The sequence below is a fragment of the Coenobita brevimanus genome, chromosome 76, assembly GCF_032717465.1.
Source record: "Coenobita brevimanus isolate Jiangsu-jjx chromosome 76, ASM3271746v2, whole genome shotgun sequence".
Taxonomy (NCBI): domain Eukaryota; kingdom Metazoa; phylum Arthropoda; class Malacostraca; order Decapoda; family Coenobitidae; genus Coenobita; species Coenobita brevimanus.
In genome coordinates, this window is record NC_137029.1 from 7,319,547 (window position 1) to 7,346,908 (window position 27,362).

Here is a 27,362-nt window from a genome sequence, read left to right on the forward strand (position 1 = left end):
TTACAATTTATTTCTGCAATTTTTGAAACAATCAGGAATGTATGAACACAATGGCTGACATATTAAAATAATTAATACAATTCTACTTACAATACTGTACCTATATAAATATGATACAAGTTCCACTCAACCACTGCTTAAACAAAATAAGCTTGTAACTTTATGGTTTTAGTTGAAATTTGAGACATTATATCCATATTAGCTGTTAAAGAATGCCTTATACAGTAATTTTATATTGCTGTGTGTGTGTGTGTGTGTGTGTGTGTGTGTGTGTGTGTGTGTGTGTGTGTGTGTGTGTGTGTGTGTCTATTTTTTATACATGTATATATATATATATATATATATATATATATATATATATGTAACTGACAATTCCCTTATTCTTGACTATAAGATACAGCATGAGAAATTTTACATGTAAGAACTGCACTATCTGTAGGAAGATTCAACTCCATAAGCCAGATAACCATATTTAGTACAAGTCCTCTTCTTACTATATTATACTACCACCCCAGAACAATGAATACCTGTACTTCACAAGTGTTTAGGTGTAATTTCTTCACAACTAAGTATGAGGCCAACATCTACTATGAATTCAGTACAATTCCAGCAAAATAGGATGACATACATTTCCTCACAGTGTTAGGCACGTAAGCATGACCTGAACAAAAAGAAATGATATAAACTCTATTACATGTTATCAGTTCATATCTCCAACTAAATACTTTAACAGCAACTGCATTTACAAATACGATAATTTTACAATCTGACAAGTCCTTGAGTCTATTACAGGTAATTTGCTTTATACTGCCTTATATAGTACTGTACTTAAATAATTTTTCTGAATGCAGACATAAGCTGCAACCTTTAGACAGTCACATTTACAATAACTGACACCCTAAAGTAGGTCAGGGTTTACGATCACCCCTGTAAATTAACTGCTTAACTAATGTGAAGGTTACAAATGAACTTTTTAAGAGTCAACAACCTCAAACACTAGAAAACAGCAGAAGTTCTGTAACCCAGGGTTGAACTCCTATGACCGAGGGTGACCTGATGGCCCCTAAGTCCCACTCTAGGCCTTGATGGGTGGGTTTTGTTTCACTTGAAGGATGATTGAACGCATACGAGAAATGTCACGGGAAGATTTGGAGGTCTTAGGGTTGAAGTTGCAAAGTTTAGCAATGCGCTCCCACTCTGTCCCTGGCTCCATCCTCCCTGTGTCTGCTACAAGTTCCTTCTCAGCAGACCTGGTGAGAAAAACCAAAACTGAGGAATGATTGACAGGGAAGAAGAAATATATACAGTATATATATATCTATCCATCCATCCATCATCCAATCCTACATTGCCCCATGAGGAGCGTAGGAGCCCGGGGCTAGGGAGATGGTCCTGACATTTAAGATGAGAGTGACCAGCCCCACTCATCCCTGAGTGGCATTACATGAGCAATCAACCCCAATCACCCCTTGGATATAAACCTTCACTGGCTCAATCTGATTGGAGTGCATTAATTACCCACTAAACCACCAGGCACCAAAATTTGGTTACATGGTTACCACCCAGCGTATTAAATGGATTCCTGGTGTACAGGAAACCACTTGGTTTGTCACTCAGGGTAGAGTAACCCACAAGAAGAAGGAAGAGGAAAGAATGAATTAAAGAGAGAAGAGGAAGTGTAAAGTCACCCGTAGGCAGAAGGACAAGGAAAGAAAGAAGGAAAGAAAGACAGAAGAGGATAGAAGGAAGAAGGATGGAGGAGAGGAAAGGGGAGACACCCGAGAGCATCTCTGCATCAAGTGAGTGGATGGTGAGCGCCCCCAGCTACCAAACAAATATATATATATATATATATATATATATATATGTATGTACAGTTGTGGTCATATATAATCACCTATCCTCCAGTACCCCGTGCCTCAGGCCGCCTCCTTTATGCGCGGCAAGTCACAGTGGAGCAACAGGGTCTGAGAGGGAGGGGCCAGAGAGAGAAGGGAAGGTGGGTGGGGGGACGAGTGATGGTGTGGGGATGGAGTGATGGAGGGGAGGGAGGGAAGGTAGGGGAGGGAGAATGAATGCGAAGTGGTGGTCATATTATTTGTCAATTTTCTTTCATTCAGGGCACGATATAAATGAGTTAATATTCGGTAGATAATGCTGTATTACATCTTGTATAGTGGCGTCAGATAACAAGCTTAAGATTGGTGGTGATATCAAGGGCTGGCTCATGAGAGAAATATACTGTCGTATCAGATCAGATAGTAGTGGGGAGTCAGATATTTGTGTTTGTCCATATATTTTGACTTCGGACACAGAATGGAATCTGGATGGCTTTGACTTTCGTAATGCTTAATTAAGAAACGTCCTCAGTCCTTACATGCAATTAATTTTGGAACTAAATATCATATGCAACCTTTGACATTGCTAAGTCCACAGTAAATATGATCATCCTCTCGGTATACACTCCCTCTATACAGTCACCATCATGTCAACTATTTTATGGCGTCACTTTATGAGAATGGGAGTGTGTTAGTGGACATTTGTGCTGGGAGGGGGTTGGTGATAGCCAATACCCTCTTCAGGCATAAAATGATCCACAGGTATACATGGCGAGTGATGAGAAGGGTGGGTGGTGAACTGAATGAAAGGAAGGCAATGATTGATTATGTGTGTGTGGATGAAAGGATGCGAAGATGTGTAAAGGATGCAAGAGTGTATAGAGGTTGGGGGAGTGGACTTTCTGACCACTACTTGGTGGTGGCCAGAATTAGGATGCAAGTGAGATGGAGGAATAGAAGAAGGGAAAGACGAGAGGAAGGAGTAGTTGCAAGGAGAGTGGAAAGGTTACAAGAGGATGAGAAAAAGGCAGAGTATAAGAGAGAAGTGGAGGAACGATTGGGCAAATATGAATTGGAGCAGATGGGAGACGTGGAAGGTGTGTGTAAGATATTTACAGAAGAAATATGTGCAGCATGTGATGTGGTGTGTGGAAGGAAGAGAAGACAGAGGGGGGTGCAAGGAACAGCGTGGTGGACTGAAGAGGTGAAACAGGCTGTGGCACAAAAGAAGAAAGCATACAATGAATGGATGAGAAATAGGGGCGTGGAAGAAGTTGAGAGGCAGAAGAGAGAGTTATATGTGGAAAGGAAGAGAGAGGTGAAAAGATTAGTAAGAGAGAGTAAGAAGAGAGTGGATGAGGAATTTGGAAGGAATTTGAGTGTAAAGTGGAGGGACTGTAAGAAAATGTTCTGGAGAGAAGTGAAAAGAGTAAGACAGGGTGGAAATGAAGTTAGCAGGGGAGTGAAAGATAAAAATGGTAGATTACTAGTGGAGAAGGGAGAAAAAGTGAGCAGATGGAGAGAACACTTTAAGGAATTGTTGAACGTAGAGGATGGAAGTAATGCGAGTATAAGTGGCTGGGGAATGGCTGGGAGAAGGAGGGAGGTGAGAAGACAGGAAGAAATCAGTAGGATAGAAGTTGTGGAAGCAATGAAGAAAGTTAAATCGGGAAAGCCCCAGGAATTGATGGAGTGTGTGGTGAAATGCTGAAGCATGGGGGAGAGGTAGTAGTAGAATGGATGTGGAAGATGTGCAGATTGGCCTGGGAGGAAGGTAGAGTCCCGGAGGATTGGAAGTCAGGTATAATTATTCCCTTGTACAAAGGAAAAGGGGAAAAAGAAGTGTGTGGTAATCATAGGGGCATTTGTCTTCTTAGTATAATAGGAAAAGTGTATGGTAGGATACTTATAGACAGAGTTAGAGAAAGAACAGAGAAATTAGTTGGAGAAGAACAGGGAGGCTTTAGGAAGGGAAGAGGTTGTGTAGATCAGATATTCATTCTTAGATCTTTAGTGGAAAAGTTTCTAGAGAAGGGAAAGAAGTTGTATGCGGCTTTCATGGATTTGGAGAAAGCATATGACAGGGTGGATAGACAAGGATTGTGGAAAGTGTTAAGAATATATGGAGTAGATGGGAAGTTGTTGAATGCTGTGAAGAGTATGTACGATGGTGCGAAGGCTGCAGTGCGTGTTGATGGGGAACTAAGTGAATTTTTCTCTTTGAAAGTTGGTTTGAAACAGGGATGTGTCATGTCTCCATGGTTGTTCAATCTGTACATGGATGGGGTAATAAAAGAGGTACAAGGTAGGGTAGTGGATGTTGGAGTGGCCCTGGTGAGAGAGGATAGTGTTTGGAAACTCCCTGTACTGTTGTTTGCAGATGATACTGTGTTGTTGAGTGAAGACGAAGGGGAGCTGCAAGGCTTGGTGGATGAGTTTGAGAGAGTGTGTAAGAAACGGAACCTAAAGGTGAATGTAGGGAAGAGTAAAGTGATGGTCTTTGAGAGAGGTGAAGTTAGTGAATGTACAGCGAGGTTAGATGGTGAGGAATTGGAAAATGTGAGTACGTTTAAGTATTTGGGTAGTGTGATGAGTAAGGATGGAGGTTTGGAGGGTGAAGTGCTTGAAAGGGTACAGCAGGGAAGAAAGGTTGCTGGTTCCTTGAAAGCAGTGATAAGAAACAGGGAAGTGAGCATGGAAGTGAAAAAGTTACTACATGACAGTATTGTGATACCAACTCTAACGTACGGAAGTGAAGCTTGGACATTGTTGGAAGGACACAAGTCAAGAGTGAGAGCAGTGGAAATGAGTTATTTAAGAGGAGCCTTTGGAGTTACGTGGAGAGACAGGCTGACGAATGAGGATATAAAGGAGCGTTGTGGTGTGGATGTGGATGTGATAGGAAGCGTTATGAGGAACACACTGAGGTGGTTTGGCCATGTGGAGAGGATGGAGGGTAAAAGACTGACGAAGAGAGTGTATGTGAGTGAGGTGGAGGGGGGAAGATGGAGGGGGAGGCCGAGGATGAGATGGAAGGATGGGGTGGAGAGGTATATGAGAGAGGGGGGTGTGAGTTGGGAGCAGGGCAGTGAAATGGCGGGGGACAGGGCGACTTGGAGGCGATTTGTTTGTGGCCACCCCAAACGGGATTGAGGCGTCTGGCAATAGATAGATAGATAGATAGACTTTATGAAAAGGCTATTTAAAATAATTGTGCATAAAAAGATAAATAAATGTGATGTCTGTGTACATGGGTGGATATAATTATGATATCTCTCATAAAATGTTAGAAGGAAAATAAAACAAAATCCTACCCAAACTCCCAAAATAAATCTATGTTAATGTTTACCGATAGTGATAAAACCAAACCAACAAGGAAAGCCTTATTAAGCAGTCCAGTGGCCTCCTGCCTTTTAAGAACCTCTAGCAGTCTTCGCAGCAGCGAGGAAACAATGTTGTTGATGGTTTGCTGATTTCGTCTGAACAGCTCCAGCTCGCCCATGGTGTGCTGGAGGAGGCGGGCCTGTGTCCTCTTGTTCTCTGGCTCCCACGCGTTGACAGTCTAGGCCCACACAGTCTTGATGTCTCTGTACTAATGTCTGATCTGTCACGTCAGAATATTTCTCACACAAGCCAGCAATTGATATCACCACCTATCTAAAGCTTGTTATCTGACGCCGCTATACAAGATGTACTGCAGCATTATCTACCAAATATTAACTCTTTATATGAATGAAAGAAAATAGGCAAATAATGTGACCACCAACCATTTTGGATTTCATTCTCCTTCCCCTACCTACACTCTCTCACTCCACTCTCGCACCATCACTCGTCCCCCCACCCACCTTCCCTTCTCTCTCTGGCCCCTCTTCCTCCACTGTGACTTGCTGCGCATAAAGGAGCCAGCCTGAGGCACGGGGTACCCGATGATAGGTGATTACTTATGACCACGACTGTATATATATACAATAAATATATATTATATATATATATATATATATATATATATCTCTATCTATCTATCTATCTATTGCCAGATGCCACAATCCCGTAAGGGGTGGCCATTGACTTTGAGTTATTTGTTTTACAGGGAGGTGTATATATATATATAATATACCGTATATATACATCCATCATCCAATCCTACGTTGCCCCATAAGAATCATAGAAGCCCGAGGCTGGGCAAGTTGGTCCTGACATTTAAGATGAGAGTGACCAGTCTCACTCATCCCTGAGTGGCATTATGTGAGCAATAAACCCCAACCACCCCTTGGATATAAATCTTCACTGGCTCAATCCGACTGGAGCGCCTTAATTACCCACTAATCCACCATGTGCCAAAATTTGGTTATATGGTGTGAAGGTTTACCAGATCAAATGATTGTGGTATGGAAGATCAAGCTGAGAGGAGTGAGGTGGACCAAGAGAGAGAGGACCTGTCAGGGAGAAAGACTGAAACTCAAGACGCTGAGGATCAAAGAAATGGCAATTGAATACAGGCATACCCAGGTTTAACGATGCAATTGGTTAGGTAAACACCCATTGCTAGGCAGAGTATTGTATCTGGAGGTAGATTTGACATGCAAAGTATAGGGATGCATTTTTGAGCCTTGGGTTCCCCCTCAACCAAGTCCTAAACCCACCCAAATGAGGCCAAAAAAAGTTTAAAGCCAATCTAAATGGCCTAACAGCTGTAAAGGAAGCCAACCTAAGCCTAAAACCAGTAGCCCGTTGCCCTTATACCCTGTCAAGGTCACTGGAGAATGCGATCTCAGACTCACAGAAGCAGCAGCATTGTATACAATCCCACCATCAGATGGTCCCGGGACAATTAAATAAACATCTGTTATACATAATAATAATGTAAAAATGACGCAGATTCATCCAAGGTGTGAATTGTTGTGACGGAGAAACGTTGATGCTTTGACAGGGAATTCTCTTGATGGTGAAAGCAATCGATGATGTGATTAGAATAGCCCTTTTCGACAGTCGTTTCTGTTACTGTTCTGGTTGCTGAGCTCCCTTATTTCCTTCTCTCTTATTTTGCAACATTTATATAGAAATTCCTTTGTATTTTTCAAAGCTCTTTCCCTTCAACGGCCCAAATGTAAATACATGATTTATCAATCGATGATGTGATCGGGATAGCCTGTTCAAAGGCCCCTCTCTGTGTCGTTTTAGCTACTGTTCTTGTTGCTGAGCTCCTTTATTTAATTCTCCTTTATTTTCCAACATTTACAGTATTCAGAAATTCCTTTGTATTTTCAAAGCGTTTTCCCTTGAACAACCCGAATGTAAACACGATTTATTCATTGATGATGTGATCGGGATAGCCTTTTCAACAGCCCTTCTTTATGTCCTTTTAGCTACTCTTCTGGTTGCTGAGCTCTTTCATTTTCTTCTCTCTTATTTTCCAACATTTATTTAGAAATTCCTTTGTATTTTCAAGGAATTTTTCTTTGAAAAGCCTGAATGTAAACAAATGATTTATCGATGTCACAGTTTTCATCAATGCATTACGGGTTTATGGCGTCTGACAATAGATAGAAAGATAAATGAAATATTTACTCTCTATGGTTTTCACAATTATTAATATTTATTATGAAATTATTATTACGTATTCCATGATAGGTTAGATGACAGATCAATAGTCAAACACAAATATTCTTTGTTGGTTCGCCTAGGCGTTCAGACTGTTTGTACCTCGTCTGGTGGGTGAGACGACAGTGTTCCCTCCACCTATGACTAACACACATTATTCTATGTCTAAAAACATTTATAATTCAACCTAAACACAAAATTTAAGTCTAAAATATCATCAAAATTAGTAAAACAAAAAATAAAAACCCATCACAAAACCGGGAGTAGGCCTACGATTGGCAGGATAGGGAGGTATTTCTACCCCTATCACTATTCTGGGGTATTGCATCTTGAAGTATCATAAATCAGGGATTGTCTGCACAGGGCCAAAGTTGGGGAGGAGTTAGAATCAGTGCATTGGAATGAAATGGATCAGGAGAGCTTGTGGAATGTATACACGGACTGTTTAGTTAGGAATGCTAAAGCATTGTGTGGTGTGGCAGAAGTAACAACAAAGAAGAAAGGTACAGCATGGTGGGATGAAGAGATTGAGTGCAGTGGAGGAAAAGAAGAAGTGGCTACAGTGGACACAGCACAGGGGTTCTGGTGAAATAAGAAATGATTACACTGACATCAAGAAGCATGTAAAGAGACTAGTGAGGAGGAAAAAGGAGGAAGTAAATGATGATCTAGGAAGAAAAATTAATGCAAATTACTCTAAAAAATAGGAAGTTATTCAGGAAAGACAGTAATGTAGTGGGGACAGTGGAAAGAAATGTGAAAGTGTGAAGGATGTAAGTGGTAGAATATTAACCCATGGGGATGGAGTAAGGACCAGATGGAAAGAATATTCTGAAAGTCTGATGACTAAGAATGAAGAGAGCAAAAAGACTGTTAAAAAGATTGGTTTTGGGGGTGTACAGAGAAGGAATGCAGTACCAGGAATCGCGACACTCGCAGAGATGAAAAAAGCTCTGAAATGGCTGAAAGATGGGAAAGCTGCTGGGGTTGATGAGGTGTATGCAGAGATGATTAAGTGTAGTGGAGAATGCAGATTGAAGTGTGGTTGTTGGAGACATGTAAGAAGGCATGGATGAGTAAAAATGTGCCAGCAGAGTGGAAAAGGGCAGTGACTGTACCCTTGCACAAAAATAAAAGTGAGAGAAGTGAGTGCATGAATTATCGTGGCATAATTTTACTGAGTGCGGTAGGGAAGGTATATGGAAGAATTACTACAGAGTAAGTAAGAGAGATACCAGAAGTTACAGTGAGTGATGAATGGGGTGGCTTTATGAATGGCAGAGGATGCGTGGATCAAATATTTGCAGTAAGACAGATAGTGAAGACAGCATGTGAGAAGGACTATAAGGTGATTATGGCATTTATGGATCTGGAAAATCATACAACAAAGTAGATAGAGAAGGATTGTTGAAGGTTTTGTACATGTAAGATGTACATGGTAAGCTGCTAAGTGCTGTCAAGAGTTTTTATTATGGTAGTGTGGCATGCGTAAGGGTATGGGCACCTAAGTGATTGGTTCACAATCAATGTGGACGTGCAACAAGGTTGTGTTATGTCCCCATGGTTAGTCAATCATCATCATCATCCGGACCTCCATTCCCACCTTAAGGCAGGGTATATATTGTATATATGGATAGGATGATGAGAGATGTAAAAACACGAGTAATGGAGAGAGGGATGGTGTTGGTAATGAATGGTGATGAATGGAATATCTCAAACTTGTTGTATGCTAATGCTGCAGTAATATTTGCAAATACCAAACAAGACCTTGTTTTGTTGATGTCTGTGAGCATCATGCATTGAGAGTAAATGCAAAAAAGAGTAAAGTGATGGTTACAGAGAGAGAAGGTGACTCCCAGTGTGATGTTTCAGTGAATGGAGAGACTCTAACTCGTGAGAGTTCAAATACCTGGGTGCTGTGATAGAAAAGAAAGGAAAATGTGCAAAAGAAGTGGAAAGTAGTGTGACACAAGGAAGGAAAGTAGCTGGTGCTATGAAGGCCTTGATAAGAAACAGAGGCTTGAGTGATGTAGCTCCATAGGGCTTATATGAAGGAGTGTTAGTGCCAACTTTAACATATGGATGTGAGACTACGGTGTGGCATGAATATGAAGTCAAGAGTAAGAGCAGTGGAGATGGGACTGCTGAGAAAAGTATGTGGAGTACAGAGTGGATAGGATACAGAATAATGTGATCAGTGAAAGATGCAGAGTGAGAGAAGTCTGTGGACACCAGAATCGAAGAGAGTGTACTATGATGGTTTGGTCAAGTGGAGAGTGGTGACAAAGGTATATCTCTGCAAATCTGAAGGAGGGAGGAGGGGAAGTAGGCCAAGTAGAAGGTAGAGGGATATGGTGGATGAGTGTGTGAGGAAGAGAGGTATGGAAGATGGTGAGGCTAAGGGGCTGACAAAAGACAGAGCTGGATGGATAAATTTTGTGCGGAGGGCCGTACAACCAAGGATTTGGCACCCGTTTTTCAAAGTGACAGCGTGCGGACTGACTCTATCAGATAGATATATGTGATGCTACAGAACATGGTGAATTTTTGTTGGCCTATCTGATGAAGCCAGGATTCCGTGAGCTTGAACAATGAGTGAATGGAAGCTTGGCCCATTGAACTGGGTAAATGTAGGCTGTCTGGATGCTGCTACTCCTCACCCTGCCCTAGGGTGGGAAAGGAGGTCCAGATGAAGATGATAAGGATGATATAATAAAAATACAGTTATTTAAAATGTATCATTAATAATAAATGCACTCTGACAACTGCTCAGCTGCTAGCTTTCAAAAACTTATGGCTTGTCTCTCTTCAGAGTAGACTGAGTAGACTACAATGCTATACTGCATGTTATTTTACCTGGGACACAAAACTATATCCAGCATATAATGGCAAAAATGGTAACAGCCAATTCCTTATATGGTAAGAATAATGTAATTCATATCTTAGTATACTGTAATAACTGGAAGGAAGTTTACATGATCCACTGTTATGATGTCACTAGTTATCACACGTGAGATTACTACAGCTACCTTACCAAGTAAAGCATGCAACACTTACTTGGATGCCTCCCTTGTAGCATGAAAGGTTACAAATGCACTTTAAAACAATTATTCAACACTACTTATGATGTCATTTGGTTAATCAAGACTGTTATGGAGCTTGATCATACAGTGCCATTTTCACTTAAAATAATTAAATGAAGGGGATTTTAAACAGCTACCAGGAATATCACAACATTCAAGTTCTCCTAAGGGAACATTAGTTCTTTAGTTTTACATTACCAGCACATCAGAAAGGACTGTACCAACAACTACCACAGTACAATTCACAATGCTATACCTATCATATTATTGTTGGAGTAAGTGAGAACACTATCAGACATATTGTAGGGTGGTAGAGCACAGCACCTAAATGGTGCATTTTGGAAACTATCAAAACTACAGCACCTGTAAGCACTTCAGTGGACGACATGAAAACGTAAGAGGTGTTACTACAGTGGCTTTTCTCAAAACTCCCCAACATACTGCGGGAAGAAGCTGAAAATCACCAGACTTAGCACCAAAGTTACATTAGCTCAGACACTATTAAAGCTACAGTGGTTTTACAAACAACATTGGTGTTACTTAAACCACTTTTCTACTAATGTCAAAGGTGCATTAACATCAGGCAAGTGGAATGGCACACTTCTTTTAGCTTAAATAACATTAGTAAGACAGTTCACTCAACCATGTTCCACATGTTCAAGCGTCAACACCTATAACAGCTTTATTCAACATATGCAGATACTGCATTTAATCAGTAAAGATTTACAAGTTATTGCATAGGTATACTGCATCCTTGTGCATGGAAGTGGGCAGCATCACTGTTTAGAGGAATGATGATGCTCTCAGTCATAAAGCTGAATAAGTGGAGTGGTATGGAAAATACTGACTCTCACAACACAACACAAACAGTTGTTATAAATGAACTCTGACAACATAAAAAAGAAATGTGACACAGTACCATATCAAAATAATAAATATCTCTTACACTTAAAATCAGAACAAGTTTTGAAGTTATCTAGACTCCATTTCCTGTTACTCATTAAACAATGACACTGTCCCTGCTTTCACACTTGCTGTAAGTTTGTTAGATAACCCGTCAATTGATTTTTACAGCAAAGAACTCTAATATGATATTTTAATATTCCGACAAACTTGTGCCTCGGTTATAATACATCATAAACCTGATGATAAATTGAAGAGTATTGGTTAAAACATGGTTTATGAAGTTCAGCAAACACAACAGCAGTTACAAGTACAGTATTTGGGTTCACCAAATTTCTAGTGCTGGATTAGTCTTCAACTTCAATGGATTGTGCCCTACAATGCAGTAAATAAAATGGCATACATCAGGCAACATATCCATAAAAACTTTCCAAAACGATGGGAAAAAAAAAAAAAAAAAAAAAAAAAAAAAAAACACTTCAAACACTTGCACTATACTGAAAAAAACTGGTGTGCATGGAAAATATATGAATACTAATAATGAACTACATATGAACTCCATGCAAACATATATCATACTTCATGTCTATGACCTCCATTACAAAAATCTACGGTAATAATTAAATTTTTCATTTACTTCAAATTTAGACTGCTTATATCTTAAAGCACAGAATCAGCAAGTGAAGCATATAAACCCAACAAAAGAAAATAATGATATACAGATTCAATGATGCACTGATTACTGTGTTACTGTTCATTCACTTTTTTGGGGAAAGATAAGCCCTGCCCACTGATGTATCCTTATCCAATCACAGGATATTCATACTTCACTGGAAAGTTAAGGAACATCATTACTTATGTCCATTATAGTAATACATAAACTGAAAGAGAATAAGAGTTTTTACTTGCAGTTGGAGTGAAAAATATTACTCACAGTACTGATTAGGCATTTTGTCAAGTGTGGGCAGGTGAGAGACTGCCTAGGCAATAATAATGTGCCTAATATTTTTTACTCTGTATCTAAACTTGCACATTTTCTTTCTGATTGCAAACAAACACTTTGATCCTTTTTCAGCTGAAACTACCTATTATTATGGAGAACATGAATGATCATGATACTTAGTAAAAGCACTGGATAAGAGGGAAGGTCATTAGCACTTGAAAACAAAGCTCTGCTAAAGAAACACTATCCAAGAACTTTCTGCTGAAGTATGCACAGCCTGTTAGGATAATGATACATCAGTAGGCAGGGCTTGTCTTTCCTCTGAAAAGCAAATACACTTGAGCAACATACAAAGGTGGTGGTGGTGGTGGTGGTGCGGTGTGTAGAGAAGAGGGCTGCGGTTCAGAAGGACACGAGATTGATCCTAGGCTAGGGCAGGGAACAACTGAAGGATCTGAATTCTATAAAATGCCTTTACAGTGATGATCTTCCTGAAGACCCACTGACATGTCATGTATCCAGTATGACTGGAAGGTACTGATGATGAAGCAGTGATATGTGAGGGACAGCGATATATACAGGGAATATACAGCCTCTGGGAGAAGGCTGCCAACTCTATGTTCAGAGACTGAATATAAATTCAGAGGACCTTAAAATACAGTTTGTATTCATCATGACACCCACTGGTCTTGTAGTCTAACTGTGTCAGTCAGGGTCACAGTCATGTGCAACATGCAAGTTAAAATCCTATGCAGCAGCCTGAGACTTTTGATCACGAAATAACAACAGACGTGTATCCCATTCACCTACCCATAAAAATTTGGTACTATGGAAACCAAACCTCAGGCCCTTACATCTCTAAAGAGGATCAACGAGACTGACTGTTTACTACTTTTTATTTACAACTGAACAAAACTATGGCATAACATCTTGGTACCACAAAAACAGGATGCATATATTCACTGCTCAAAATTTAAATTTGTATCACATCGTTTACTGAGGATGAAACATGCTTGCATATCTCGGCACTGGTTACCAAATGGTGGCTCTCCATGCTGCTTGATCTCTGGCAACTTCCCTATTCAGTCCCTTATCCCTCAGGCCACACTCTGTGAAACTGTCTCAGGTCTTTTTTTTGGTCTGCCTCTTGCAACCCTACCTGCAGCATTCACACTTCTCACCTTCTGCACCTAAGTGTCATCCTCCAGCCTCTCAACATGCCCATACCATCTCAATCTGCTCTTCCTCATATAACACCACCAATATATTGCGCAGTGGCAGTATCGTAAGCAATGAGGTCTTGCCTAAGTGACGTATTTGCTGTTGCTGTAAAGCTCGAATTGGGAAAAGTTTCAATACCATCTCAGCACTTTTGCGGCACCTCGGTTTGGGTTACCTTTCCTAGAAGGGTAGTCAAGTCGTACCCCACCTGCTCGTGGTGACCTCGCAGACACCCTGTTTTTTTGTTTTTTTTCCATTTCTGTTTTTTGTGCTTTTTTTCTTTCGGTTTTCTTTTTTTCTCCTAAATTAGGGTGACACAAACGAGGGCAGCGCTACCCGGGTTTTTCCCGGGTACTATTGTATATACGTTTTGCTGTTGTTGTCATTTTGTTTTGTTTTTTGTTCTCCCTTATCATGAGTAAACAACACCAGTGCCCTCACTGCAGTAGGTCTGTAGCAAAAAGTGCACAAGCACTGAAGTGCGCCTACTGCAGCGAGTGGATTCATATAGCTTGTGAAAATTTGGATGCAGGCGACTATCCATTCATGAAGAGGAGCCACCAGCTGGGCTTTCGCTGGCTGTGTAGCCAGTGTGTTGCACCAGCAGACGAGGTCTTGGCTGGTGGAGGAAGTAGTACCAAGAAGGAGTATGAAGATAAAGTTATTGGGCCAATCTTTCAAGCAATCAGAGACGTATCAAATAGACTGGAGGCACTAGAGACCAAGGTCTCATCACCCATGGCGGTCACACAAGATCAGGCCAAGTCATTTGCGGATGCTGTTCGCGTGTCTCTTGTGGGGAGAGGGAAGGATCTGCCTGGGAGCGTGATTGAGATCAGTGCTCATGGCCAGAAAAAAGCCATTCATAGTCAGCATGTACTGTATGTGAAACCAGAGAGTGGCGCTAGTGCCCTGACAAATCAGATGGGACCAGAAGACATCAGAGGTGTACTTAACTTGGTACCGGTAGACAGCTGCCTCAAGACCAAGGCTGGTGGGCTGGTAATGAAGTTTCCGTCAGCTGAGGCCAAGGGTGAAGCAACTGGGGTGCTGACTGATCATTTTGGCTCTGAGGGCGCTTTTTGCATATCAGAGCCAAAGAAAATGTTGCCTAAAATGACCGTGACAGGCCTTTCCTCTTTCTTGGATGACTCTGACATCCTCCCAATTATTCTGAGAAAAAACAGTAAAATTAAGATGCTCGTTGATCGAGGTTGTACCCTCAACCTTCTCTTCACAAGGACAAGGAATGACACCAAAACTGCTGTCTTGAAGATGTCGCCAGAGGTGAGATCCTCCATTGTAGAACAGGGCAATTACATCTATGTGGATATTACACGATGCCGCGCTTTCGACAGATTCTGGGTTACACAGTGTCGTCACTGTCAAGGCTTTGGTCATACATTTGAGAGCTGTTCTAGGAAAAGTGATGAACCTAAATGTGTCTTTTGTGCTGGAGCCCATAAATCTAAGGACTGTAGTAACAGAAATTCTCCCAAATGCATCAACTGCTCCTCTTTAGGACATCAAGATGCTAATTCAAAGTCACAGGTGGTTGCCCATTTTGCTTCAAGAAGAGAATGTCCAATTATGATTGCTCATAGGAATAGATTGATTGAAAACATCAATTTTGACCATTCAAAAAACTGACTACATCCCTCTTGAACCAGTTAAGGATGGGTCTTTTAAATATTCGTTCCATCCGCAATAAGATAGACCATATTAATGAAACCCTAAATCAGCACGAGCTTGACATATTGTGCTTGACTGAAACATCTTCAGTATTAATAAATGGGGACAAACACAGATCGTCAGACGTGAAAGGACTGAACTTGCTGGTGAATCTCTTGAGTGTGTGGAAGAGTTTTGTTATTTGGGAGACATGTTGTATGCTGGAGGTGGGGCTGGAGCTAGCTCTGTGGCTAGGGTGAGAAGTGGTTGGAAGAAGTTCAGGGAGCTCTTGCCTCTCCTGACATTGAGAGGGCTCTCCCTACATGCTAAGGGGTCTTTGTATGCAGCATATGTTAGGAGTGTAATGCTGTATGGCAGTGAGACCTGGGCAGTGAAGGAGGAAGACATTCGCCGGCTCAGACATACAGAAATTACAATGATTAGGTGGATGTGCAGTGCGTCCCTGCGTCCAAGGCCTGGAGGGGCTGGGTTTACAATGGAAGAGTTGAGAGGTAGGATGGGACTGGAGTGTATTGGTGTTGTGATGAGGAGAGGTAGATTGAGGTGGTTTGGACATGTGGAGAGGATGGGGGACGATAATTGGGTGAGGAAGGTGAGAAGTGTTAATATTGGGGGCAGGGTTATGAGAGGCAGACCGAGAAAGACATGGGACGAGGTCATTAAGTGTGACCTTAGGGTTAAGGGACTGAACAGGGAGGCTGCAATGGATCGTGCAGCGTGGAGAGCCGCCATTAGGTGACCAAGGCCGACACATGCAAGCATGTTGGAGCCTTTAAAAACGAAAACGAAAAACTGAAACCTGGTTGTACGAGTCTGATATCGATATTATTCGTAATGCTTTGCCTAAGACACATTCTATTATTAGTATTACCAGGCCTGCTGCTGACTATCCAGGAGGAGGCGTAGCACTCATCTACTCGGCAGCACTTGCAAACGTTTCTCTCATTGACTCAGACCTAACCCCATCATCATTTGAATTTATGGAAGTATCAATAAATTTCCATCAGAATACCATTAGAATTGCAATTGTCTATCGACCAGGTCATCCGGGCAGAGATCGAGGTTTTATGGAGGAGTTTGGGCAGATTCTTGAAGGGTTTTCTCTTAAACCTGGAGGACTTCTTGTTTGTGGTGATTTCAATTATTGTAGGTTGACAGTCCAGATTCAAAACCATTTTCTTCAGAATTCCTTGAGTTGATCACCCAGAACAATTTTTTCAATCATGTGAGTAATCCAACTCATGTCTCAGGACATGTCCTTGACTTGATCTTGTCCCCTGTTGGTTGCAGGCGCGTATCAGATGTGGAGGTTGACTCATTTGACCCCCTCATCTCTGATCATGCTCTGATCACTCTTAGTTTTGATGTACCGAAATCCCCTTCATATAAAAAGGTCATCAGGTTCAGAAATTACAACAATGTTGACCGCCAGTTGATGTGTTTTGAAAATGATCAACGTTTAAACTCCATCGATTCTTCAAGTCTTTCTTCTGGTGAATTGGTTGATATTTACAACAACAAGCTCAGGTCAATTTTTGACCATTATTGTCCTGAGGTAGTAAAAACAATCACAGTACGTGATAATTCTCCGTGGTGTGGTCCATCCATTAATTCTTTGTATAGACAACGTAGAAGGGCAGAACGTGAGTGGTGCTTGCAGCGGACCGAAGTAACTCGTTTGCGTTATGTTTTTGCGAGAAGAGCAGTCGTTCACACTGTAAAAGCCCAAAAGGCTAGGTATTATGAAAATAAAGTTGATTCATGTGGTGGTGACAAAAAAAAACTGTCTGCAGTTGTGAACAATTTGGTTGGTCGGATGAATGTAATTGTTAAACCAACTTCTTTATCTGATGCCCAATTGGCTTCTGATTTTGTTTCATTTTTCACAAGTAAGATATCTCGCATAAGAAGTGATTTAGACAGCAGTTCTCCTAGTGAAGCGTACTCAGTTGACTTCCAGCCACGGTGCACTGGGGATCATTTGCTTTCAACATTTCATCCACTGGATGTAAACAAAGTCAAATGTTACATCAGAGAACTTAATAAAACATTTTGCTCACTCGATCCATGTAACATGTCACGACTGCCTGATGTGTATGAGCATGCTGCAGACTTTATCTGCAACATAATAAATAGATGCTTCTTAGAAAGTACTTTTGTGCAGTCTGAGAAACATGCTTTGCTTAGGCCCCTAATTAAGAAACCTGGCCTTGATGTCGAGAGCATGACAAATTATCGTCCTGTCTCTAACCTGTCTTTTTTATCCAAGATTATTGAGCGGGCCATAGTCGATCAACTCTTACCACTACTGGAACACAACAGAGTTGTTCCTGTTGTTCAATCAGCACACAGAAAATACCATTCAACTGAAACTGCACTAACAAGGATTCAGAGTGACTTGGTGGCAAACACCTGTAGTGGGATGTCCTCTCTCCTAGTTCTTTTGGATCTGTCTGCAGCTTTTGATACAGTAGATCATAAACTATTGTTGGATGATCTGTATTTTTATGGCGTTCGTGATAGTGCCCTTTTGCTCCTTAAGTCGTATCTGTCGGACAGATCTCAGAGAGTGGTTGTTGATTACGCTAGCTCTGATTCTGCTCCTCTTCTATTTGGAGTCCCTCAAGGATCAGTTTTGGGTCCAATTCTATTTACTATCTACACAAGTAGTTTATCGTCTCTACTTGATGCTCATGATGTGTCCTATCATTTTTATGCTGATGACACCCAGCTCTAGGTTAAGATGTCAGATATCAATGATACTAAGACAAAGTTTGAATCTCTAATGTCTGATATTAAGATTTGGATGGCTAAGAGGAAACTTAAGCTGAATGATGGTAAAACTGAGATCATCATCATCAGAGGAAACAGAAGGGGTGATGACACTGACAATGCCCTGGCTTTGAACATTGGCGTGTCACAGCTGCATCCAGTCAGCTCTGTTCGAAATCTGGGTGTTTATATTAATTCTAAGTTAAATTAACAAAGAACATATTAATCAGGTTGTAAGAGGGTGTAACTTGCATATCAGAAATCTGTACTCTGTGAGAAGATTCCTGAATAGACGGTGCCTCTTAACATTGGTCCATGCAGTGGTCTTGTCTCGTGTTGATTATTGTAATTCACTGTGGGTTGGTCTTCCAAATAATATACTAACAAAAGTTCAGTCTGTGTTGAACAGGGCGGCACGGCTTATCTTTGGTCTCCCCCCCGAGAACCTCAACTACCCCGGTTCTGATTGAGTTGCATTGGTTACCAGTAAAGGCTAGAATTGAATTTAAACTGTGTCTTATTACATTCAAGGTTCTTAAGTTTGGTGAACCGAAGTATCTTGCTGAATTGTTAAAACTCCCATCGACACGGCGGGTGTGATGTTACGCAGTGAAGATGATTCCTTGCGTCTTGATGAGCCAGGAGCCATTCACCAGTCATCTTTCTCTGATCGTTCTTTTGCATATAGAGCCCCTAGATTATATACCAGATTGCCATTGTCCATAAGACAACTCTCTACTGTTGAATCCTTTAAGAGACAGCTGAAAGCCTTTCTTTTTTCAAAATGCTATGACCTGGAGAGAGGTACTATGACGGATGATTATAGGGTTTAATTATTGCCACTTTCATGTATATATGATGTAGCTTGTATTATATACAAGAAATGTTACAATTCTTGTAATTGTAAAATTAATGTATGTGTGTCGAGTGCTGGTGAATTCCCAAAAGGAAGAACTGGCGCTTTTGAGAAACAAAAGGCCAGATTATTATTATTATTATTATTATTACAAAAAAAAGTACAAGACAATATTAACTGAGTCTAATTCTCCACTAATTACGGGTGTGGGGAGGATATAGATAGCAGGTGGAAAATATAAGTATGAGACACCTATCAACACCATGCCCAGTGCAAGGGGCCACTCATCATCCATTTATGATCCAAACTTTTGAAACACCATAGTACAGATGCACCATACAATTACTTAGTTTCTAATGTGCTTTGTAAACTCCAGGGAGTGAAAGGTCATTCCTAACCTGCCAAGGAGAGACTGGGGTGCAAATTCTGTCTAGTGCACTGCCATATTCTTTATCCATCCATCTCAGTTCTTGATCAACTTTGTTTTCTCTAACTTCATACCTAACTCATATATTCACATACAATTATCCTGCAATCATCATGTAGGATTTCCATGCCTCTTCCTAGTGCTTGTTCTACACCCTGAGTAAATCCTGTTCAGTTATTTATTTATTGATTTTTTCTGGAATTTGGTGCAGATTATTTCAGTCCCATTACATGGCCATTTTTAATTTTATTCTTGCAACTTTCAGATGCTTAAATTCAGTTTGGAGGAGACTTTTCACAACGAGGAAGTTAAGTATAACCTTCATCAGCCTCTTCAGTTGTTGTTGTTGTTGTTGATCAACCCAAGTTTGTCAGGCCGAACAAAACCATCAACTGCAGGCAAGAAACTGCCCCTGCAGGGCAGTCCCATGAATAAATTGACACTCCCCTGGCATACAGTACCTTGCCATAGAGAGGCTCAGGGAAGTGTGTGGAGGTTTGGTTCCCAGATGGATGCCACATTTGCAGGTCTCAAAGAAATTGCCAGGGACACCATAGCAGGCTCCACATCAGCCCATTATCTGGTTGTATGGTTGCAACTCAGCAATGTAAATGGTTTCCTGGACTAAAATAAACCATCAGGCTTGTCACTCAGTGTAGAGCCATCTGAAGTTGAATGAAGTGTAACAAAAGTGACAGGAAGGAGATAAGATATGGGAAGACAGGAGGGCACCACAGAAAAAGAGTGATAACGACAAAGGAACAAGTAGCAGCACTCCATCAAGTGTGTGGATGGCTGTTACCACCAACAACGACACTTTACAGTTGTTTTGTACACATGTCATTTCATACTTGAATGTTTTATAAGTATACCTATTCATTCCAGTGACACTTCCTATACAAGTTTTTTCTAACCAGGTCATTGAGCACCTTCACATAATAAACATTTACTTGTTGCAGGAAGTAGTATGCATTACTCTGTATTATAACTGAACTGGTATCAGTAACTGACTGTTTTATATGTAAACTGAAACAATATTCCACCATAAAAAGCTTCACTTACTGTTCACTAAAAGTTTAATTTAAAAAATAACCATAACAAGAGCAATCCAAAAAAGAACATAATTGACAGTCTAGTATAAAAAAATATATTTTGTTAACTTCGCTCAGACCATTTATCTATGTTCAAACTCATGGCATGAGAGTTTTATTGCCTGCTTTGTAATCATCTCAATCTCTAGGGTGGGTGGGACATCATCATCATCATCCAATCCTACATTGCCCCATGAGAAGTGTAGGAGCCCGGGGCTAGGCAGTTGGTCCCGACATTTAAGATGAGAGTGACCAGCCTCACTCATCCCTGAGTGGCATTACATGAGCAATCAACCCTAACCACCCCTTGGATATAAACCTTCACCGGCTCACTCCAACTGGAGTGCAATAATTATCCACTAAACCACCAGGCACCAGAATTTGGTTATATGGTTACCACCCAGCGTAGTAAATGGTTTCCTGGTGTACAGGAAACCATTTGTCTTGTCACTCAGTGTAATATCATTAATTACGCTAAAGTCTGTATGGTACCCACAAAATTTTGTGATACAAGGTACAGTTCAGCTTACACACCTCCAATTATTTAACTTATAAACAAGGCACTAAACACACAGTAAATAAATGTCAACAGATACATCAAAAGCTGGGGTAACAATATCAAAGTTTTACCTCAAAGTACAGTAGTCATATTTATTTCTAGTTCCACTCACTCTATGCAGTGCTGCTTTGGGTGTCTGCCCTTTCCCTTCTTCCTTCCTCCCTCTTCTATCTTTCTTTCCTTTATTCTTTCCTCTTCCTTCGGTCTACAAGTGACTTTACACTGAGTGACAAGCCAGATGGTGTCCTGTACACCAGGAAACCATTTATCATGCTGGGTGGTAACCATATAACCAAATAATAGCACCTGGTGGTTTAGTGGGCAGTTGAGGTACTCCAGTTGGATTGGGCTGGTGTAGGTTTATATCTAAAGGGGTGGTTGGGTTTATTGCTCACATAATGCCCCTCAGGGATGAGGGAGGCTGGTCACTCTCATATTAAATGTTAGGACCAACTTGCCTAGCCCTGGGCTCCTTCACTCCTCATGGGGCAACACTGCATTAGATGATGGATGGATGGATTTACATCTGGAACAAAATATCTAGGTTACGAAATAATGTATGTACCAAACGACACAGATATGAAACTACTTGGTTATGAAATGGCTTATTATGAATTGACCCACTACCCCTACCATCAACCTCTTTAGTGCAAGAAGTATTCCACAGGTTGAATGAAACTGTCTGGAGGAAATATAAAGAACTAAATAGGACATCACTGGATCAATGGGTTAATTATATGAGATACTCTATGATACTGGGGAGGTACACTGATGACAGGTACTTTGCTGTTCTCTTGGTGGATGAGTGGGAAGTGTATGGGATGCATAAAGTGAGATCAGGGAGGTAAAGATTTCATTTCATGCTTGCAGAACTGGTGATGGGGCATGATGGTTGTTTAAAACACTTAAAAGAGTTCTAGCTGGCCTAAGATGACAACTCACAGTTACCCTCTGCATATATATTAACCCATGAGGGGTCTTTTGCATTCAAGTCACCAAGTATTATTACATTACTGATATTATGGAGAGAGGACGGAAGAGGCATAGCGAACAGCTGTAAGGGCTTGACAAAGGTGGTGTTACGTATGTGTTTAGCATGTTTCTTGTTTCTACACTTAATTTGATTTGCACCATTGTTATTTTTGTGTTGTAATTAGGTATAAGTTCTTGTGTCTGTGAACATAATGTTTTCATGCACATGGATGATGGGGCTGTCTCCTACTCACAAACAATCCATACTGCCCTCGCTAATGCCACTCTTCATACCACAGTACAATAACCTCATTCACCTCATTTTCATAATACAGACAATGCCTCTGCAAGATTACAACTGAGAGTGCTCAGCTGCTTACCAAATGCAAATTATTCTTAGACCGCTCTGTCACCACCACCTGCACCACCAAAATGAAGCAGTTTTTATTATCTAGGTAAGGTACAGTGAAGTAAGAGTGAAACTATAAAAAAAGAAGCAACTGTTAGGTGAAAACATACACTATTCAAGTTACAGACTGTTGTAAGAAAATTAATGAGGTAGTTATGAGGGGAAGGGAAGGATGTATCCTCATGTCAAGTGTGCTGAAAGAGACACAAGATGCTTCTATCTGAAAAGAAAGTAAAGAGAGTGTGTGTGTGTGTAATTCACCGGGTCGGTCAGGATCACTTGATGGTCGTGATCGTCAGCTTTTACCCTCCCAGAAGGGAGCTGAGAGCTCATATAGTCCGATCTAAGGGCAAGGCTGTGACCTTCACACACGCGCATACCCGTCCCCTTGCTCAAGGGGGACAGTAACCACCCACTTCGTCAGTGAAACTTTTTGCAACCTGAGCGAGGCGCGAACTCCCGTCCACCAGTTGGCAAGCGAGAACGTTACCACTGTGTGTGTGTGTGTGTGTGTGTGGAGAGAGAGAGAGAGAGAGAGAGAGAGAGAGAGAGAGAGAGAGAGAATCTGATGAGGCTTACTTTTACGACATGCTGCAATAAACCACACTCATATACGGTACCTGTTAGTTTGGCGTGTCTTGGCCACCTGTTCCTCATGCTGCTTGTACCAGTCCTCTAGTTCCTTTTGGGCTCGTGCTTTTAGTTCAGCCTTGCTCACTTCCTCCGCAGCGTCTGAAAACATCATCGTCATCATCCTCTCCCAACATTTCATGGTAATGGGATGACTGGGCTTACACAAAATCTCTCTTGGTGACAAACAGAATACCAAATAAAATGAGACAAACAACCAGTCACTCTTTCAGCACCATCCTATCAGCTAGACCAGGGGTGGGCAATGTGAGGCATAGAGGTCACATCCATATCTCTCTTTCCACACATCCAAACAAGTCTGCCCAATTTTACTGGGCCATGAGTACACTCAAGACCCAGACTGGAGTCCATCTGAACTGCTTTTAGGACAACAGTGGAGGGCATGCAGATTTGTTTCTTACCATCCTCTGTTTTTTGGTTTATTCAACACATAGGGGATTGTGGGCTGGATTCGTTCTCTCCTAAACGCACAGATAGGTTTTAAGGTTAACCACCGTAGTAAGGTGCATTCTGAGATACAAGAAGTTATCTGGCTATCACTTACTCACTCACTGCAGTCACCTGCATGTAGCACAGTATCAACTGAGTGACTAATGGGTGCCCTCTGATGCCATCAGTATCATGTCACTAATCTCTTCACCAGGTTTTTACCTACCAAAACATTCTTCTCTTACCCTTTTCTTCCAGTCGAATTCGCTGTTGCTCTCGCCAGATCTTGATCTTCTCAGGCTCCTCCTTGGGTATTGCTGGAGGTACTGGGGAGCGGGCTGAAGGAGGAAAGAAGAAGATATGGTACCAATGTATAGCAATAATGACCGAGATAAGCTGTACAGTACAGTACATCAGCATTCCTGGGTAAATCAAGTATGCAGTGAGAAATAACACATATTGAGATCCTTACTCTAAAAGTCTGAGCATGCAAGTTCACGAGAATTACTTATTAATAACTGACTGTGTCGTAGCTTGGTTAACCCCTGCAGGGCTGATACTTGTAAGGTAGTTTACCTCACCTGCATCACTGCTTTATAACAAATGTAAACTGTACCTCATATGACACTCACAGCTTGGTCCATGCAGATCTTCATCGTGCACGTGTGCAGCTCAGAAAGGGTTAAACAGGTACTAACATTCTCTTGCACTGCATTTACATTTCATGATCACTGACCGAGCTAGCATGGGTAGGTATTATTATCTGATGGCAACTCTCTATGCACTGCAATCCTGAGTCACATCCCTGCTCAGTCCTCTATCCTGGATGTCTTCATGAATTTTCATTAGTCTGGCTCTGGCCATTCTTCCCTCCTACTTCACACCAGTGACTCTCCTAAATGTGGGCCTCCCATGTCCTCCTCCAAACCATCTTAGTCTACCAGCTCTAATACTTCTTACGTCAAATCTTGCAATACAGTAAACTAATTTCAGATACACCACATTGTAATCTATCATTTCACATCATTTCTCTAACACATCAGATATAAAATCTTGCAATACACTAATTTCCAATAGGGTACATCACACAGTGATACTCTACTCATTAATTTCAAAATTCTTATTCTTTCACATTCCAAACTGCCTGTATCCTCTTCTCATAGTGGTAAAATCTTACTGACATAATGCATAACACTCATCACACATTTTGTATCAAGTACTCTGTGCACAAAAGTAGAGCCCGTTGATAGTCAGGATGAGCAACAATTCCCTAAACCTCTCCCAACCACTTCCAGTTTTAATTAAGGAATCTACTGCTTCTCCCCCTGCATTCTATTTCCCCATAATAACAAACCTCCTTCATGTATTCCAAGCAGCTATAACCCCATATGAACAGTTGTCATTCTATCTTCAATGGCCTGAGCCACACACTGATTTTTTATGTTCAGTGCCTGAGGGTGTGAACCCAACTCTGCAAGAACGGACTAATAGCGGAAAAGCCGGGTCCGTTATAGCCAATAGTACATTATATCCAAGGGTCTCCCTCACCGAGGTGAGATTTCAAACACATGTTTGAAAATAAAAGTGGTTGGTACGGGCGCTCACCATCCACTCACTCGATGCAGTGCTGCTCTCAGGTGCCTGCCCTTTCCTCTCTTCCTTCCTTCTTTCCATCCTTCCTCTTCTATCTTTCTTTCCTTCATTCTTTCCTCTTCCTTCTGTCCATGGGTGACTCTAAACTGAGTGACAAGCCAAATGGTTCCCTGTACACCTGGAAACCATTTACTGTACTATGCTGGGTGGTAACCACATAACCAATTTATGGCACCTAGTGGTTTAGTGGGCAATTAAGTCGCTCCAATCGGATTAAGCCGGTGCAGGTTGTGTCCAACGGGTGGTTGGGGTTTACTGCTCATGTAATGCCATTCAGGGATGAGTAAGGCCGGACACTCATTTTAAATGTCAGGACCAACTTGCCTAGCCCCGGGCTCCTATGCTCCTCATGGGACAACACTGGATTGGATGAATGAATGAATAAAACAACAGCATACTGTATTCTAGTACGGAAAAGAAAAACTATACCCATTTTACACTAACATGACCCATAATTTTGCCCTTTTGCAGCCTATATCACAGCCTTATCATAGCACTTCTTCATGACTAGTACACTATTGCTGCAGCCTGTAATTACAACTTTGCAATCATGATGGGGAGAGGGCAGCTTCAGGACGAGCTGAAGTAAAAAGGGTAGGAAACACCTGTATTGCAATCCACTGCATCCCATTTAATGGACACTGTTTGTTATAGGTGAAGAAAGATCAGTGGGGCTTGAGGCATCCATTAAATCCTATATCCACTATATCGGGGTTTCTTACAGCAAGAATCTACTATCGTATATTAAGAGCAAACCAAACAAGTTACAACTCCCCCTTCAAAGCATGCCAGGCAGGGATGTGGCTAGGATTATAAAAATTGGGTCACCAAGAGGTAGCGAAGGCTGATTATGGAGTGACTTAAGAAGACCTCTAAAGGGCATTCCATAGGTACTTCCCTATTAAATCTGAATGGCCAGGCATATTTCAGGGGTGAAAAGTGCCACCCCAACCACACTTCTGGCTATGCCACTGATCACCAGATGCAAGATCACTGGGAAACTCACAGGCAGAGGTATTTTCATTCATTAAAAAGTAATGTAAAAGGTCATATACATATAGTGTAATATGCATATCACTGGTGCAAAGAAGCAGACGAAAAGCCTTAAGAGAGCATACTGGAAAGTTCAGGAAGATGGCCATGAGTCAAGGTCCTGCCACCTTGTGAAACAAGAACTCCATCTCACGAACTCACCAGCTTTCATTCTGCTCACATATATTGGTATTACATGCTGTTTATAAAGGGCAGGTAGGACTAACACTGTATGAGAACATAAATATATGTGGGAAGAAGCAAGGTAAATGACTGCTTATTTGCTGCAGCAACCAAAAGAAAGTAGGCCACCAGTCTCCTGAAATTATGTGATACAGGGACCGGGCTCGGCATTATTATAATAATAATTAAACACACAAAATTAATACTGTACATATAACACAATGGAAACCCATTTTATGCACCACAGCTACAGACCAACAATAATCCGCCAAGTAACAGTAACTCTCAAGGATAAATACACACATAAGAATAATATTAAATGGTCAACACACATATATATAACTGCCATGATGAGTAACTTTTGAATACAAAAAAAATATTAGTGATAAAAACTAACCAGCCTAGTAACTCAAATATGAATGGCACAATTGTAAAACTCCAAGCCTATGGCCAATCAAACCACATAAGAAGATCTGTTCAGGCAAAATGCTTATTGGTACACAGCAAAACAGAGTGGTGTGAATAATGTAAAGCTTGAGAAAAAAAAAAAAAAAAGTTAATTAGCACAAGGCATGACAAAGGATATGGAAAAAAAAAAAAATCACTACTGAAAAGAAAAACACAGAAGGAAGCCATGACTGTAAACTGATGAAGTAAAGAAATACAGTAATATAGTACAGTAGATGGATGGGTAGTGGTGACAACACTGGAGTACTGTTAGCACTATTTACAGGAATGAAGTATTTGTGGCATCAGCACATGTGTTTGACTAGTTCACTTAACCAGCTAAAGCTGGTCCCACCAAAATGTGGTGCTCAACGGGTTATACTCTCATAAGGTTTAGGGGAATTTCAGTTGATTATTATGAGCATGGCAGAGATTTGTGCAGTTCCCACAATGACAATGTGACCAAGATGAGATGATTCTCTTTATCCAATGAGCTCACTGGCAATGTAGAGCAGTTCCAGCAGTCTCTTCCTAGGTATGCTAACTGGCTACAGAAGATAAAAAATTGCCCTTTCAATGTGGCAGAACAAACAACCGATG

The 27,362-nt window shown here is 41.1% G+C and overlaps 1 protein-coding gene across 3 annotated transcripts in view; it reads right to left on the reverse strand.

Annotated features, from left to right (window-relative positions):
• Positions 1 to 245: 245 nt before the first annotated feature.
• The window catches only part of Clc (clathrin light chain), a 74,183-nt gene continuing 47,066 nt past the window's right edge, over positions 246 to 27,362 (reverse strand). For 2 of the 3 annotated variants that reach the window (XM_080279023.1, XM_080279021.1), the window contains 4 exons: positions 23,693 to 23,785; positions 22,988 to 23,099; positions 10,497 to 10,508; positions 246 to 1,250 (listed from right to left, as the gene is read on the reverse strand). In XM_080279023.1, the coding sequence (XP_080135149.1) occupies positions 1,076 to 1,250; positions 10,497 to 10,508; positions 22,988 to 23,099; positions 23,693 to 23,785 (392 nt within the window). In that variant the 3' untranslated portion in view covers positions 246 to 1,075. The remainder of the gene's footprint in view (positions 1,251 to 10,496; positions 10,509 to 22,987; positions 23,100 to 23,692; positions 23,786 to 27,362) is intronic. The other variant, XM_080279022.1, reaches the window with a different exon arrangement.